A 13325-nucleotide genomic window follows, 5' to 3' on the forward strand; every position below is an offset into this window, starting at 1 on the left:
GAGATACTTTAACGGAAACCTAATAGGTAGTAGAAAAAGTAGAGATTTATGATTTCTGCAGAAATTCCAAGTCCCAGAAGCAAAATTTAGAGCTGATTGTAAATAAACATAATTATCTATTACCCGAGTGCACGACAGCAAAAACAGTATTTTTTTTCGACTAATTACATAGTAACTTCGCTGCCTGGATAAATGGCGATAAGCGTTTTTAAAAACAAATCGCTATTTTAAAATAATACATATGTCTACGATATATATATATGTATATAAACATAGTTCTACTTATTTCGATCATAAATTCGCATTGTTATTTTCAGAGTGTAAACACGATATATATCCATCATGGAAAGACTAGAAAAGCCTTTTTTACTTTTTACTTCTTTTAATATTTTTTTTTATATTTATTTATTTAGTCTCAGAATTTGGTACTATTTCTTTCAAATTCTTGTTCCATTAAGAACCAAAAGTAATAAATCGTTAAACAGATATTTTTAGGAATTTCACTTTACATTAAATCATAAAATGCTAAATATAATTTGGTAAATACCTAGTTATTTGATAGTTGGAAAACGAAGGTACATTTTATATAAGTCATTATACGTATTATTATGAATTGTTACAAGTTTAGAGAATGATGTTGCATATTGTCTAGGTACATGTAGAGTGATCGCAGTTTAGTCTAAACGACTTGACACAAACGAGTGAAGAATGTCACAAATTCACAATTAGGTACTGGGCTGATTAATTCACTGCCTCGCCTACAACGACAACGAAACTGATTTAAATAGATAATGCACGCAGACGGTTTGGCATTATTGAAACTAGTGTATTAAAATGTTTTATTATCTGTGCCTAGGGAGCGTACGCTCAATGAGTAAATAGTAAATACCTAATATAGGATAGATAACACTATAGATTAGAAGTGTTTAAGGTGAAAAGTACTTATCTAATTGTGCATCATAGGCCTCCACTCGCAAGCTTTCCAACTTGCCCAATAGGAAAAGATAATGGATTAAAAAAATATGTGGTAATTTAAGAAATAAATGTTTAATTTATGCTGTGTCTTTCAATCTGCACATTTATACGTGGTTTGCTATTAAGCATGTGTAAGTATGATACATTTAAAATAAGAAAATGATAACTTCAGCTAACAACAGCTTCGGTTTGTAACTAAGCATATTTATTGTTGCGGAAGTGAATTTCGGAATGGGAAGAACACACTTAAGTCCACAGCACTTACACAGGACTACGCGACTTAATTTTGTCATTGTCACTTCACTTTATTTCACACTTTACACGACACTTGAACACTACACGAAACACTGCACTGAACACTGCTTTTAAACACTTCTCTGCCACTATTTCTTTATTTAAACTTTTCCACTTCTTCTTGCTTCGATCGCTTTAGTAACTGAACTGACTTTCCTCGCTCTTCCCGATAATCTCGGATGTAACCTCCTGGACAACTCCAGTAAAAAAAGACAAGGACGCTGGTTTGCGTCAGAAAAGGATGCCGCTAATTGAAAAAGAGAAAGAAGGATTTTACGATGCCATTCGAGAACTCTCTGGTTGCAGACTCCTTGCAGAGTTTGATTAAATCCGATGTGACATTGTCAGCTCGTCACATTATATTGAGTTGGCACACTTCGGAATCTGATCGCATAGCTCCTAAACACAAGTCGAAATAAAAGCACTTGATAAATACTACAAAACCATTTATTATCTTTCAAATAAAATCGCAAATTGATAAAGTTAATATTTTAATCATATTATTATAATTATCTACAGAAACAATATCTTGATATATAAGAATTAATTTCATTTTCCATAATCTACTAAAATTGGAATCACAGTACTTTACAGAACACTATTTGCACATATTCTATAGCACTAACAATAACGATAACAAAAACAACTTTAGCTAGTTGGCCCTAGGATTTAATGCAAACAACAATGAATTAGAAGGCAAACGAACACCTCATACATTCGCTGACTTGGCAATACATACTCACAGAACTCGAATGGAATGAAATCGCTTAGTCGCGTTTAGCAAGGAAGTTTATCCTAGTGTCATATTAAGCAAGTCAGGAATAAATGCTCTATTACCTACTATCCCCTTAAAGACCACAGAACATTACAACCGTCGTATGTAATTTACACATTCGTACAACAATAATGCACAGTACATGTATATCGTATAGTAAAATACAATAAGAGGTATCCAAAATTTTATGGAAAAAATCAGCTCTCGATAGTTCACCCATTTTCATACTTTTGTAAGACAATGTAAAGTTCATTGAGCAAAATCACAGCGATTCAAGAACACTTTAAAATGTGAAACCATTATATTATGTACTTTTCATTTTAACTAAGCTTGCCCGTGCAATTAGAAGCGATCTAATTGGTCGCATTTGGTCGTAAGCGTATTTGAGCAGTCTTACAGAGCTGTCAGAATTCGAGGTGGATTTGCGATGTGTTATTGAAAACTTTTGATGATAGCAACCACCGTAGAGTAGGTACCGACGACCATGCCGAAGAGGCCGATGATGAAGAGTATGATATCCTTGATGAGGATGATCTTGCCTGGGCCGAACTTGTCAGGCATGGCGACGCACACCTCCATGAAGGCGGGGAACATCATACCGAGGGCGGACAGGCACAGCGCGCCGAACAGCGAGATGAACAGTCCCAGCCGCGGCACAGACACCGCCAGCACGACTGCAACACACCATAAACCACTATATATACAACATACAAAATTATTCAGATTTTGCGTGGTACAATGTACTTACATATTATATAAGTACACACATAAACAGCCTATATTATACGTTCCACTACAGGGTACAGGCCTCTCCTCAGTCAACCGGAGGCGACATGGAGCATACTTCACCACGCTGCTAATGGCTAATAGCCGGGATCAACGGATTAACGTGTCCTCCGAAGCATGGAATCGTCTTACTGTTTCGGACAATCAGGTGATTCAAGCCTGTGGTACAACATCCAGATGCAATATATTGTTCGATAATACTCACTTTAAGCATATGTAATAATATAAGAATCTTACTAAACGGAATACATATACCACCATTCTGTTAGAAATACAAATTAATGCATCAGCCTTCGTCAGACGCTGCTAAACTATAGGACTTCAAGATTTGCATTGGAATACCGTAGTTTACTTACAAGCTCCAACCAAAATAAAATGTGTATAAGTAAGGCTATATTTCTTAAGATCAGGTGATGCATGCTACTACTTATAAATTGTAAGGGCAGGCGATTTACGCGGAACCGTATCGCTCTGAAACTTTGAACTAATTTTTTTGGGCGTGAAATATTTGACTTGGTAGACTTGGCAGTATTTTCTATTTGTCCGGCGCCCTGAATTTTACATTAGTCGCCTTTGATTTGGAGTTGGTGTCATTCACGGATATTAGAAAGAGGTTGGATTGGCCAAGGGTCTGCGCCACGCGCGCCATACAAATGCGCGTTAGTACCTTCTCAACCTCTTACTTCATTTTCTCTATCATTCATTGTCGGGCCGAACCCAACACGTCGCTCTAGGATACTTACATGTTAATAGACACACTAAGATTCTGAGTGCGTACTCCCAGCGAAGGAGTTTGATGTACCCGCGCTTCTCCAGCTGAGGTTTGGTGTACGTCTTCCACAGAATCTCCACCGGCACGTAGCATTGCAGCACGTAGCTGATCAGGATTGCTATGGCGTACATCACCAGCACCGATATGGTCAATCTGGGTGGAAGCAACATTTGTTCATTATTATAAGTAGGTACATAAAAATAAACAGGGACGAAATGAAAAACTTAATGTCCCATTCCGCTTCTTATCTTGGATATATGCGCTGAACTGGGTACGATCTAGAGATACGTTATTATCACATCTTGAGCCACCAATACTAAACATCAACAGTCAATAAGTTGTTCTTCTCTCTCTTATCGTGTGGGTTGTGAGGTGGAATACCAACCTCATCAACCCTGGTGTGAGGTTGGTTGGATTATTGAGCCGCCAAAGCCCCTGACATGGCTCATGTAACAACTACTTACATCAGTAAGTAGTAACCGGGACCAACGGCTTAACGTGCCTTCCGAAGCACGGATCATCTTATTTTTGGACAATCAGGTGATCAGCCTGTAATGTCCTAACCAAACCAGGGATCACAAAGTGATTTTTTTTGTGATTTGTCCCCAACGGGATTCGAACCCGGGACCTCTGGTTCGTGAGCCAAACGCTCAACCACTGGACCACAGAGGCCGTTATTAATAAGTTGTTAATTTCGTACCATTACCGCAAAAATAAGCTTCCGTTTTTAAAATCCTTTTTTTAATTCAACCATAAAACCTACTTACCTCTCTACATTTAAATATTCTATACACATAAAAGTGCCCACTCAGGCGGACATACCTAGATAAGTATTTAAAAATTGTGTTGTCCTTCACTTATGACGAGTGCAGAACAGAGATACTTATACCTAGATATAGTTTAACTATTGGTGTCTGCCAGAATCAGTACCATTAGCACTTTATATATATTTTTTTTACTATAAGTGGGTACTAAAAACAAGACAATAGAGTAAAAATAATTTGCCTAATTACTTACTTATTTACGTCTCTGTAAAAAGAGAAGTTTCATCTTTGGACTGCGGTTTTGTCATCGTTGGCAAACTTTTTTAGTTTTTTTTGTATGTGACTAATTTAAACTGTTCGACTTTGAAAAAGCATGTTATCCGAGCTGTGAACTGTTAATTTGGGAATATTATAAGGTAAAGGACGTTTATAGAGCTGGAAAGTAGGTTGATATGCATGGTTGACCTGGTGCGACCGAGTTGTTCAAGAGGTTAAGTGATGCCGCAGTCCAATCAATCGACAAGCAGGGCTCATGGTCGCGCAGCGTTTACTGTTTGGTCCACGTCGCGCTAGTTACATAGCTCTATTTATTAATAGTAACAGTCACACAAACGTCGGAATGTATTTAGACATGCAGCACGTCTAACGTGCGCCCCTCCTACACTTCAATGAAGGTATTCACTCTAATGAACAAATGTTCATTTTTTATTTTGAGATCAAAATGTTATTTTTTTTATATCATTATTATTGAAATATGTTAGATTATGGAAACTTTTTGAAAACGATCGTAATGGAATTATAATTACACGGTTTCTTCTATCGTGTGGGTTGTTAGGTGGATGACGATTCTCTACAACCCCACCAGGGTTATTATTGAGCCGTCAAGGGCTCCTGACGTGGCTAATGTAACGACTATGTCATACGTTGAACAGTCAGTAGTATTAAATAAGTTTGGTAGATATATAAGGAAAGTTCATCATTATCAGACGTACGACGCCTACTGCTGAGCATAGGCCTCCCCAAGGATCTCCACGACGATCAGTCCTGCGCTGCTCGCATTCAGCGGCTTCCCGCGACCTTCACCAGATCGTCGGTCCACTTTGTAGCGGGCCTACCCACTGAGCGTAGTCTGATGTCGGATATATTGGAAAAGTTAAGTAGTTAATTATAATAATTTATGTCACTCTTACGCAGTGCCTTCGGGCATGTCGAGTGTGATGGAGTCACTGCACGATGAAACGCAGAAGATGTACCCGATGACGCCGATGACCACGTAGAGCGTCACAATGAAGGCCATGCCGAGGTTTAGGACGCCTAATGGCTTCCCGAAGTCCTTTGGCGATTCCATGTTGTTTTCCAGAGCGACCACCTATCGACATATATATCAATGTCAAACATCAATGTTTACCTAATCAGATATCCCCAATAGGTATATACCGTTAACGAATTCTAATCTTAATTTTAATCTCTGCATCAGATTCTTCCATTTTCATTTTTTTTACGCTACTTTACTTAATACAATACGTTATGCTTTTTATTTTATACGAGTAACTCGTGATTATGATTAGCAAAGCCATGCGAAATGTAAGTAGGTAGTTACAATACAAAATACTCACCACTCCAACAGCTGTGAGCGCAAATAATGTGGTACCAAAAAACAAAGGGAATTCGGCTAATGAACCAAATAAGTCCAGAGGCTCGGTAGATTTTTCTGCTGTGAGTAGATAATACACAACGATTCCCAGGCCCACAAGGGTCAGGAAATTTGCGAAATTTGAGAACGGAGCTAAAATCTTCAGATGCCGTATGCAATTGGCTGCTATCAGCGGCAGCATGATTATCAGCATGTGCACTTCTATTGACATTTCATAGTACGGGTCCACTATCTGAAATCAATATTTAAGTACCTAAATTATCCATGGTAAAATTGGTTATTGCATAGCTCTATACTTTCACAACTTTTCGCTTAGATAATATAGTAAATTGTTTAAATAAGTAATGATATTGTAGTGACACATTCGTTGTCTTGAAATAGTTCCTAGGTAAATGTGTAAAAAGCTGACGAATCATTCAAGTCTCAGGAGTTGAGTGAGATGAATGAACGCTTAAATTACTTATACAGAAACACGTGCCACACCCGTTTGTCTGGCTATTAAACCGCTGTTGATTGATATTGATGCGCTGTATTGATCACACGGAGATGGTGTCACGAATGCACATTAATTAATATACATTATTATGAAATTGACTTTAGGTTACCTTTTTGAATGTGCCGGCGATGAACACAGTATACACGCAGCAGATGCCAAGTTGGTACACGACGAGGAACACGTCAACTACGACGGCAGAGCTCTTGGCGAACCTCCTCAGCGGACGGGGACCGATTTCTAGAGCTGCCACCATAGACTCAGGGTACGTGAGAAGAGGCACGCGCCGTCGCTTGCACAAGTTGTACTGAGCTTTTACCTACAGATAACATTGAGTTAGTCTAGGTCCTAGTAAGCGTTCATTTCAAGTATACTTGGTCAAATAATACTCACCAACACATGCAAACAATGTGTAATCATGCCTCCGATGATGATGGTGGCGATAACTCCAGTGATGAGACCGGAGCGAGAGAAAGCCTGAGGCATCGCCAGAATTCCAGTCCCCAAGCTGCATTTTAGCAGATGCACCAACGTTTCAATATTACTGCAAAAGATTAACTCTTAACTATCAAATTGCAATGAGTTTTACATATTTAACCTTAATTAAGTGTAATTTACCTTGTAGGTTTCTCAACTACGCGATGTAAATGAGGATCGTAGTCTTCATTATCGCTATCTCTGAAAAAAGTGATGTTCTTAATAAGTGCATACCCTAAAATTATTATTAAATAGTTCAAAACCTAGGAGCATTTATGTATCGTGTCTCAATTTTGGCAATCGTCATGGCTGCTGATCCAAGTAGGTATCTTTATTGCCAGGCTGTATTTACTCGTAAGCAGTTGTTGAGGAGCTCGGTGGCGCAGCGGTAAACGCGCTCGGTCTGCGATTGTTGAAGTAAAGCAACTTTCGCAGAGGCCGGTCATAGGATGGGTGACCACAAAAAAAAGTTGTCATCTCGAGCTCCTCCGTGCTTCGGAAGGCACGTTAAGCCGTTGGTCCCTGCTGCATTAGCAGTCGTTAATAACCACCAATCCGCACTGGGCCCGCGTGGTGGTTTAAGGCCCGATCTCCTTATCCATCCATAGGGAAGGCCCGTGCCCCAGCAGTGGGGACGTTAATGGGCTGATGATGATGATGAGTTGTTGAAACACTCACGGTGATCCAGTGTTGTCGACGCGTTGAAGGCGAACCGCCTCTGATTCTTTCTCCTCCCCCATTATTCTTCAGGACTGGAATTTGATATAGCGTCGATTGAATCTCTTTCCTATTATTTTTCATTCTTAATAATATTTCTTACATTTTCTCGTTGAGTAAAATGCACCAGGGTCGTATGAATGTTCGGTATCTACTGCTGAACATGTAGGTAGTTTTTGACCATATGAATGTTATAATATAAGTCTGCACTGTAGTTATTTTGGAATGCCTTCGGAAATATCTAGATCCATAATTTGGTGTGAAGTAGACGTGCTTTCGACGAGAGTGTCGTGTGAGTGGGTGCAACCCAGTGTTACATTACTACGTAGGCAGAGCCAAGCGTATGACGAATGTCGCAGCCAGGATGTGACCCATCGAGCTCTCTGTGGACCCTATTACCGGTTTATTTATAGCAAAGGATAACTCATAGTAGCTACTTCACATCACTTTTTGATATCCAGGTCAATCTGGTATCTGTTAGAAGCATATTAGTACTGGCTATTGCTATGATTTTTATTTCAATAAGTAATTTTTTGAGTATTTGATAGGTACAGAAAACACCAATCCATCTTATGAAAGTTTATAAAAATCACAATTCTTATTTCAAAATGAGCAGATTAGTAGGAAAGCATACAGGATTCTAAATAACATAATTTGGAAAAAGACAGTAAAGAAATTATATGGTTATTTTCCTATATTGCCTCCGAAAATATATTGAGCGGTGGTAGCCCAGTTGCAAGAACGCTTGACTCTTATTGTGAGGTCGCAGGTTCCAACCTAACTGCGACGGGCCTAAACCAATGATTTTCGTTTCTTTTTAAATTTATATTTGGATCAGCGGAGAAGAAAAACATCGTGAGGAAACCCACCTTACCAAGAAATTCGTTTCTGAGGAATGTGACCTAACCTGTAATGGTCTGGTTCTGACAGGCAGTCGCTTCTGTAAAAAAACCGGACCTATCAAATCTCCAGGTAAGCGGATCCTGTGAGAAACTGGATAACGCTAGGGCGATGATGATGACTCCAACAATATAATATATTGTGCTGTAAACGCGTTAGTAAGTAAATGCCGTTTTGTCGCTGCTTTGGCTATTACGGACGCAGTTATTCTCATCATTAAAGAGCTGCTTTTGTCATCGAACAAACAAACCATGAAGATAGATTGGCACGCACTCACGTGTACAGACCAGTGTTTATCAGAATGACAGTTAAATTTATACCTCATGATAGTCATGATGCACTGATTTCATTTATTAACTCGATCAGGGAAGCCAGCACGTATCAACATTAAACATGTAGACATTGTACCAGCGACATTCGTTCACAACTTCAACAACAATGAACTCTTTCGTGATTATAATAGTTGGAACACTATCAGAATACCTACTTATTCTGCGATGAGGGACTTTACTGGCTTCACCAAAAACAATATAGATGGCGTTGTACAGCTTTAACATGATAATTACCTATTTTCTCATTACTCGGATACTTACATATTAATTATTCCAAAATTCAATGTATTGCCAATACCATATATACAAATAATAGTTCATTGATATTTGGATCAGATATGGTATAGAATTATGTTGCTACTTATATTGCTTCTCTTTATTTTGATCAGAATAATAATGGGTGGAAGATGTAATTGTGCTTGGGTGTAATAAAAAGGGTCATCATTTAAGCGAAGAAAAATATCTATATTGTTTTTGAATAAGATAGCCTGGAAAGTCGCTCATCATAAGAATAATTATATTTATTTAGCTATCGTATTTGCTAAATAAACAGATGAACAGGAGAAAAATGGCTATCGCTTCGGCAGTCTGCTACTATGAAAATTCAAACTTCAAAATAATGTTACGCCTTCAGGGTCTACTAAACGTACTGGAGTAGGCTGACGACTGGGTCAGTAGCTACTAGCAGTTTTGTATCTAAAGATAAATAAGAATTCATTTGCTAGCAGTTCATGATAAATACAGTATAGTACGATAATAGTTGGTAATGTAATATACCCAGTATAACCAATAAGGTATCATCTTTCACATGATTTTAAAGCGATATCTGGTAGCCAAATGTGAAACAATCAGTTTAATAACGAAACTATGTATAACATTTAAGACATTTTCAACAATAGCTTTACATCACTGCTATGAAATAAGATAAAATAGTAAAGAACGTCTGAGCGGAGCGGGTCGCATTAGCCAATAATATTTGGTGTTAAAAATAGACAGAGTTTAGGGATGGCATGTGTAAAACAATGTTTTTTTGTTCACCTGATTGAAACAAAAAAAGTGTCAGACATTTTTTAGATTTTCTGTTACTGATGAGACGTCAGACGAATAAAAATTAACACTTACGCATCATCATCCCATCGGATTTAGCGTTTTAATGACTGTTATAATATATTTACTTACATAAAACAATGAACTGGTATTTTAAGCGAAGTAATACAGTTTTTTGGTTAAAACAAAAACATATTGCTTTTTCTTTCATGCCTGAAAGAGATTACTTACGAATAATATTATTGTGTGATCCGCGTGGGAAGCTGCTAGGGAATGTGTTTGGGCGGGCGCACTGCTGACGGTGCGCGGGCGCGGACTGCCGGCTGCGCGGGCGCCTCGCCCCTCGCTCCTCGCTCTCCTCGCACCTCCGCGTGCTCTTCCCACTCTATATCAATCAACGGTTACATTTACATCGCTATTCCGATACTTAACACTAACAATCTTTTGATTAGCCGACGGTACCAAGCCCCCATGATGCTTCATAAGCAATGATTTTCAGGTTCTGTTCACATATTAAAGCGAATAATTTTATCCCTATTAGGTATACATAAACATAAATGACATAACCCAAAGTGCATGCTATGTATAAATATATTTTTTGCATAATATATAAGTAAGTAGGTAAATAATTGAGAAAGGGAAATTCCTCCATTTCTCTATTCGTATGTAGAACTAAACCAATTGCGGTTGTTTTCGGACCTAACTACCTTGTAGCACGTTGCAATACAAAAATATTCTACTAATCGGGTGTTCAACCATTGCCTATTGCTAATATGGACCACGTATTGTATGATACTACGAACACACTATGAATTGTACTAATTAAAGTTGCATGGTTCATTTGGTATGACCTTTCTTGTTAGTCAATACTATAATTATACGTCAATACGGAAGAAATATTACCTACTTTAATAATCATTATCAAAGTTGATAGCACAACGTGACCAAAACAATGTCAGCATTCGAACCAATGTTTCGAACTTGAACTGCTTATCATACGTTATGGTAGAACAAAGTTGAAGTTTTCTATGTTTAGCTGTGATAGCAGTTATCAAAGTTATTTGGTCCTTCCAAGCAGTAAACATTGAGCGTTGGGCTTACGATCCGGAGATCCCGGGTTCGAGTTCCGGCGAGCATATATCACCAAAATTACTTTGTTAGTTTGGATAGGGCATAATCGGCAGATCATCTGAATGTCCGAAAGTAAGTTCCGTGCTTGTAAGACACGTTGATATCGGTGACTACTTACTGTTGTAATCACGTAGACGTTATTCGACCCTGTACGCAAGTATGGCGGCTAAATAATAACCCTGGAACCAAGGTCGATGAAGTTGGTAACCCACCTCACAACCAACACGATAGAAGAAGTCGAAGGGTTTACTTAACTAAATAGTAGCGGGAATTGATCGCTTTACGTTCCTTCCGAAGCACGAATCATCTTACTTTCGGACAATCGGTTTATCAGCCTACAACTAAGTAGTTTGAGGGTTTAAATGACTATATTCAATCCCAAAATCTCGGATCGAACCAAATAGTGGAAACTAAAGAGACTAAGTAAACATGTTTAATACTACACTTCGCCCGCATAAGTTGCGTTAGTGTTAACTTAGCAAGTCGATCATAATAATCTTTTCTGGCTCTTATCACCACATCCCAACCTCAGGTCTGTTATCTTAAATTTTGTACCGGGGGAGACCCCTCAGCGCTCCTGATTTGTCCGGCAAACTTGGCGGGACAAATGGGCCAAAATAGCTTTTTTTGGACTGACTTATTGTAGATTTGCCGCACATGGCATTAGCTAATCCTTACTAATATTATAAATGCGAAAGTAACTCTGTCTGTCTGTCTGTCTGTTACGCTTTCCCGCTTAAACCTCTCAACCGATTTTGATTAAATTTGGCACAGACAATCTTTAGACCCTGAGAAAGAAAATAGGATACCTTTTATTGCGAAAAGAAGGGACGAAGAGATTGAAACAGGGGTTGAAAGTTTGTATGGGATATTTTAATTTTAAAATATAAATCCATGAAACTTTATATTTACATACATACATAAACTCACGCCCATAATCCCTAATGGGGTGGGCAGAGCCACAAGTAATCAAAGACAACTTGCAGCCACTGTTGATACGAAGTCCAAAGATGGATATGATGAACCTTATGGTGATAAGGGATCAGCCTATCGCCCATAACATTAGCAACTTTATATTTAAGCACTTGATAAAAAATAATTAAACATTTGTTCTAGCGTTGCTGAAATTTCGACCAGTGAGGGGGTGAAATGAGGGTTGAAAGTTTGTATGGGAGTTCGTCATTTTTGGGGATAAAACCACGAAACTTTATATTTAGGAACTTGATAAGAAATAAAAAAACAATTTGTTAAAGCGTTTTTGAAAATTCGATCTTTGAGGGGATGAAATAGGTGTTGAAATTTTTTATGAGGTTCGTCATTTTTCAAGATAAAAATATTAAATTTTGTGTTTAGGCACTAAATAACAAACAAAAAATCGTTTGTTCAAGCATTTTGAAATTTTTACGAGTGTGGGGGTGAAATACGGGTTGAATGTTTGTATGGGTATTCGTCATTTTTGAAGATAAAACCATGAAACTTGGTACGTAGGTCTCTTAGGATGTGCAGAGTTTTTCAACAAACGGATTTTCCGAAATTCGAACGGAACGGAACGGATTCGGAACGGGAACTACGAAGCCAAATTTTTTGTATACAAAATATTAACCACTGAACCTAGGAATATGATATTTAGTAGTTTTGGGTGTATCAAGTTAAAAAAATTTGGCTTTTGTAGATAAAGTTCCTTTTAACGAATACTCTGCATCGCCGCCACTGCCGTCGGTCGTCGTTCGTCGTCGCGCACATTCGCCGAAGTGTGGCGGCAGTCAACGGCGCTGTCTTGTGGTGGGGGAGCGCACGTGGTGTATACGTGGCCTGCTCGCGAGTGTCGAGTCCAAACAATTTCTACATTTTAACAAATAATAACAAAATAGCAAACGTTGTGTACAAAAAAGTTTTAAATTAGGTCATTTTAAAATATTTTTGTACACAACGTGACGCTGACCCCTGTAAGTGTCTTGGACATAAGGGACCGATAAATATTCCTAGGTAATTTCTGCCACTCAATGGAATACATAGGTACTTTATAACGACTGTAAACAGATATTTTTTATTTTTTTTAAATATACCTACTTACTCTCTTTTAATCACATGCTATACCGTTCCTTTTATATAATCCTTAATATTCAAATTAAAAGTACGCAGACGAAGTCGCGGGTACCAGCTAGTGCCATTATAAAACAAATTACCCTCGGACTCACTCAACACTAT

The 13325-nt window shown here is 38.2% G+C and overlaps 1 protein-coding gene across 1 annotated transcript; it reads right to left on the minus strand.

Annotated features, from left to right (window-relative positions):
* Positions 1–1698: 1698 nt before the first annotated feature.
* Positions 1699–10371, minus strand: LOC126380463 (proton-coupled amino acid transporter-like protein CG1139). Its single transcript, XM_050029891.1, has 9 exons — positions 10218–10371; positions 7669–7742; positions 7132–7191; positions 6907–7057; positions 6626–6832; positions 5983–6252; positions 5557–5735; positions 3574–3755; positions 1699–2718 (listed from the first exon to the last, which is right to left on the minus strand). The coding sequence occupies exons 2-9, from the start codon at positions 7728–7730 to the stop codon at positions 2477–2479; spliced, it is 1353 nt and encodes a 450-aa protein (XP_049885848.1). The 5' UTR covers positions 7731–7742; positions 10218–10371; the 3' UTR covers positions 1699–2476.
* Positions 10372–13325: the final 2954 nt, after the last annotated feature.

The sequence above is a fragment of the Pectinophora gossypiella genome, chromosome Z, assembly GCF_024362695.1.
Source record: "Pectinophora gossypiella chromosome Z, ilPecGoss1.1, whole genome shotgun sequence".
Taxonomy (NCBI): Eukaryota; Metazoa; Arthropoda; class Insecta; order Lepidoptera; family Gelechiidae; genus Pectinophora; species Pectinophora gossypiella.

What these genes read in the sequence shown, in the direction of transcription:
- LOC126380463 (XM_050029891.1), bottom strand. Translation starts at nt 7,730, where the DNA reads ATGGGGGAGGAGAAAGAATCAGAGGCGGTTCGCCTTCAACGCGTCGAC. An exon ending in GTCGACAACACTGGATCACC is followed by an intron (nt 7,192 to 7,668) that starts GTGAGTGTTTCA and finishes CACTTTTTTCAG; the next exon opens with AGATAGCGATAATGAAGACT. An exon ending in TCGCCGGCACATTCAAAAAG is followed by an intron (nt 6,253 to 6,625) that starts GTAACCTAAAGT and finishes TATTGATTTCAG; the next exon opens with ATAGTGGACCCGTACTATGA.